General features: G+C 40.5%; 1 protein-coding gene across 2 annotated transcripts in view; it reads right to left on the bottom strand.

Annotated features, from left to right (window-relative positions):
• Positions 1-3,146: 3,146 nt before the first annotated feature.
• Positions 3,147-5,012, bottom strand: part of zc3h13 (zinc finger CCCH-type containing 13) — a 16,444-nt gene continuing 14,578 nt past the window's right edge. For both annotated transcript variants that reach the window (XM_024294314.2, XM_024294316.2), the window contains exon 20: positions 3,147-3,634. In XM_024294314.2, the coding sequence (XP_024150082.1) occupies positions 3,449-3,634 (186 nt within the window). In that variant the 3' untranslated portion in view covers positions 3,147-3,448. The remainder of the gene's footprint in view (positions 3,635-5,012) is intronic.

The following is a 5,012-nucleotide window of genomic DNA, read 5'->3' as shown; positions in this document are numbered from 1 at the left end:
ACACAGAGCAATATTGGAGCTGTTCAGCGTACAGTTGAGTCAGATTCCAGCTCAGACGAGGAAAACAAAGAGGGTGGTATCATGCTCACAGTGCAACACCGTGAAAGATGTTTGGCAGACTATGTCAGCAGTTTCTGCTAGATGAAGGTATTGATGTAATTAAGTGCCCCGCCCATTCCCCAGACCTGAATCCACTTGAGCAGATCTGGAACCTCATGTCTCGGTCCATCCACCAATGCTGGGTTGCAAAACAGACAGTCCCGGAGTTGGGGATGCTTTGGTCCAGATGTGGGAGGAGACCATCCACTGCCTCATCAAATGGATATGTGGAGGCCATGCCCACTACTGAGCATCATTCTGACTTGTTTCAGACATTAAATACAAGTTGGGTCAGCGTTTAGTGTTTATCCACTTCAATTCTGAGTTCAATTCTGCATCTAGACCTCCATGTGCTAATATACTGTATTGTATTTCCATTAATAATTGTGTGGTTGTGTTGTCAGCACATGCAACCGTGTAAAGAATACATTCATTGAATTCATTCACATATAAACAGGATGTTTTTGTAGTGTTCTCTTTATTCTTTTGAGCAGTGTAGATGATATAATGGTCTTATAATTATAAGACTACTAAGCCATTGCTCCAAACAAAAGCTGCAGCTTACTAATGGCGGTGTCCAAACTTCTAAAAAAAAAAAGCGCAAAAGATGGACAAAGATATCCCGATAGTTCTTCCAGAGAATTGCAAACAAGAAAAATAAAACTTCAAGCCCCACGTCACTGTTATGAAAGTTCACTACTTTCAATGGGAAGTTGTTTGGTGGGCTGATTCAAAACCTCTCAGCTGTAGATGTTCTGATATCTCCATACCCCCCAAATTAATCCCACGGGCACAGCACATACCTGGTCTTTAACACAGCTAAACGGGTCCCACAGATGGTCATCCCAGGACGGGATCCAAGAAACAGAAAAACGATTTTGGAACTCAAACAAATCCATGGTTTCTGTGAAAACTCAGATCCTGTCTAGACTGGCACACAGACTGAATGAGTGTGACCCGCAGAAAATAAGAACTGAAACAAATATGCAAATGAGGTCACGTTTGTTACGAACAGGCTTCTTTTGAAATAGCAAAAAACATACGCTTAAAGTCAGCCTTTAAAAGGGTTGTTTCAAGTTCTCTAATTTTAGGAGATTAAAAGAATATTTAAAATTAAAAGCTTTATGGAGTCCTGAAGCCACGTCGAAGGAAGTAAAAAAAAAAACGTTTTTTCTGGTTTGTAACTGGTGCACACCAGTACGGAAATAATAAACTGAACTTCAGCTTTGAAAAGAAAAAAAACAACATTTTTTTCTGGTTACTATTGGGTGCGCACCTACGACAGAGTATTAGGGCCACTTTATAAAAAAAAAAAATAAATAAATAAATTACGACTTTAAATCTCATAAATTTACGAGTAAAATGTCATAACTGCTAAAGTACAAGAATAAAGTCGTATATTTACGACTTTTAATCTCGTAAATTTACGAGATTTAAAGTCGTAATTTTACAAGAAACGTAAACTTTTTTTTACTTTCTGTGGTTTTATTAAATGAAAGACATAATATGGCATTTATTTGTAGTTTTTGGACAAAACTGATCTTCTATTATAATAAATAAGGTGGAGAATAATAGTCTATCTAAAGGCTGCACACCTGCTATGAGGGGGGTGAAACAGAGCTGTCTGCTATGAGAAATCCAAAGTGGAAACCAAAAATTATCTTAATTTGGGAAAGGGACAGACATGAATTTTCCACAATAACAACCATCGGCATTGTCTAAAAATTGATGAAACTGCAGTTCTCCGCGAAAATCCCGCCCAGCGACGTCACGTGAGGCAACAGTTCGTGAGGACAGACACGCCTCCACTTGTGATCAGCTGACCTGGAATCCAGCTGGATCAAACTTCTCCCCAAAAAGTTGTTTTATTATTTTTCACAAGCATAATAAATAAAGTTTACGAGGAAAAAAAGAAAAAAAAAAACAACAAAATTCCAGGAAAAATGTAAAATAGACAGCAGTACTTTTAGGAGAAAAATTCGTATTTTTGGGGCTGCCTGGTGTGACTCTAACCTGGATGGTTTTGTATTTTAATTCAAAAACATGTTTAGTTTGTTGACTGATTTTATTTTGGTTGTTTTTATAAAATTACAAACAAAACTTTCAGTCTATGTTGTAAAATTGTGAATTTTCTGGCTTTGGATAATTGTGTGTCTAGTGTGTGAATATAACAAGGAAAAATGACTAAATAAATATAGTGTCACATAGGAGAGGTTGTACTGACTAAAATGATACCAAATAAGCAAACGGGTTGTTTTCAAATTGAAAATAGAGGTACATTTGAAAGTAGACAAAAACTGAGTTTTAGACTCTGGGTTCCAAAGGAATACAAATAAATGTTCTAAATGTACAAATTTGTGTATGATTTTATAGTATAATTATTTGCAGATAGTAATTGGCTGGCAAATACTGTAACTAAAAAAAAAAAAAAGTAAATTAATTGCAATTAATTTTTTCCAGATTTGCGATTAGTTACTTTTTTTAAACCGATTAAAGGCCCTAGCTTTTTTATATAGTTTTTACACTCCAGTGTCCCTTTTATGGGTTTCCATAAAAAATATAGGTTGAAACATTTTTTTTTCCATTTTGTAGAAGAAAAAAAACAACATATACTTATTACATAATTTATACAAAATATCTAATTCAAAAGAGGGATAACTTGAATAATGTGCCAATTGATTTTTCAAGTAAACTATCATACAAATCTACTTGTTTATTCCAGTATAAACCCCTATGGTTCATTAGTATATATCAGTCAGTGAAAGAGGAAGCTGTCACAGTTAAACTTAATGAATCATCATAAAGTCGATTGAACATCCTTTTTAGTCGTTTCATTTGGATCCAGAAGTGCTGACTGAGCTAAACTCGAGTAAAGTGTATCCGTCTGGAGAGCGTCTGGTAGTCCTTTCCTCCAAGGTTACAGGTACTGTTCTCCAGTTTCAAACCAAACAAAAACAAGACAAGAATGCTTCAGAGTTCCAACTTCCTCATGAAGAGCTGCAGATTTCTAGAATTTTGAAGGTCCGACAGTCAGAAGAAGAGAGGCGTTACAAAAACATCTAACCATTTTTAATGGACAGCTGCAGTAACCGATACACAACATGCAAAAACAACGCGACCGGGGTTAAAGTCGTTGAAGCCGACAAATAAAAATTTGATCTAAAAACATCAGATTTCACAAAAAGTTACGTGGATGTTTCTACATCTGCATTCAGAACCTACGTGGGGAGGTTAGTCTTTGGAGAAGCACCCAAAACACACCAAGCAAGATTCACACAGTTGATCTGTTCTCCCCATCAGGACTTAAAAAACAAAACAAAACGAAGGCTGGGTTTCTGGAGTCCGACTCTCAGGACACACAGACCTCTGGCTGTGCCGAGCTTAGCTTACTATCAGCAGCGTCTGCTGCTTCTGGGGCCGCCGAGCTCTCCGGAGCCGAGGCATGGCCCGCCATGGTCCTTCTGAAGAGGCGGATGCTCATCTGCAGCAGGTCGTTGTCCACCACAGGCGTACCCGGGTACTGCTTGGTTAAGCCCTGAAGAGGAAGTGTCAGAGAATCTGAGAGCTGAAGTGGATTCCTGAAGAGGCTTGAATTTAAAGTGCTGTTAAATGATGATCAAAAAGGCCGACTGCAGGAGAAAGAGAACCATGTCTGCTGAAGTTTTAATGGTGTTTACAGCGAAAGTCATTTGCTGTCAAAGAGTTCAATGTTTCTGACAACTTTGAAACCATTCCTATTCATTTTTAATTCATATCAACAATTTATGGTTCATAAAATGAGCAAAAAGAAAGAGATGAATGTTGAGGAGTAACACAACAGTAAAACAAATTTTTCTGGCTGCTGACCTCTAGAAATGGGACTTTAAAAGTATCTTCTGTTTGTCATTGCAACATTTTTGAGAATCTAAAATAACTTTGTTTAATTCCTGGAATTATAGTCAAAAACCACCTATGTGCTGCCCCCTACAGGCTGCAACGAGGTATAACAGTTGAATTTTCTGATTGGTCCACTGGTGTAAATCCTAGATCATTTTATAAGTTTCACATTATCATGCTCTTCAGAGTCAGTAAAAAAGCCCCGCCCATATTTGAACTCTCAGACCCAATGAGTGTTGGAGCTTACTCCAAGACCTAGAGAGCGTTGGAGCTCGCCCCAAAACCTAGAGAGCGTTAGAGCTCGCTCCAAGACCTAGAGAGCATTAGAGCTCACTCCAAGACCTAGAGAGCGTTGGAGCTCACTCCAAGACCTAGAGAGCGTTAAGGCTCGCTCCAAGACCTAGAGAGCGTTGGAACTCACTCCAAGACCTAGAGAGCGTTAGAGCTTACTCCAAGACCCAATGAGCGCTGGAGCTCGCTCCAAGACCTAGAGAGCATTGGAGCTTACTCCAAGACCTAGAGAGCGTTGGAGCTCGCCCCAAGACCTAGAGAGCGTTGGAACTCACTCCAAGACCTAGAGAGAGTTGGAGCTTGCCCCAAGACCTAGAGAGCGTTGGAGCTCGTCCCAAGACCTAGAGAGCGTTGGAACTTGCCCCAAGACCTAGAGACCGCTGGAGCTCACTCCAAGACCTAGAGAGAGTTGGAGCTTGCCCCAAGACCTAGAGAGCGTTGGAGCTCACTCCAAGACCTAGAGAGCGTTGGAGCTCGCCCCAAGACCTAGAGAGCGCTGGAGCTCGCCCCAAGACCTAGAGAGCGTTGGAACTTGCCCCAAGACCTAGAGACCGCTGGAGCTCGCCCCAAGACCCAATGGCCGTTGGAGCTCTCCCCAAGACCCAATGAACGGTAGAGCTCTCCCCAAGACCTAGAGAGCGTTGGAGTTTGCCCTGTGACGCTGACACTGTTGGGGCCGAATAAACTGGCTCTTGAGAAGCTGGCCGGCACACGGAGCTGCTGTGGGACGGGAGGCAGACTGCTTG

The sequence above is a fragment of the Oryzias melastigma genome, linkage group LG2 (assembly GCF_002922805.2).
Source record: "Oryzias melastigma strain HK-1 linkage group LG2, ASM292280v2, whole genome shotgun sequence".
Lineage (NCBI taxonomy): Eukaryota > Metazoa > Chordata > Actinopteri > Beloniformes > Adrianichthyidae > Oryzias > Oryzias melastigma.
This window is presented reverse-complemented; position numbering and strand designations above follow the sequence as displayed.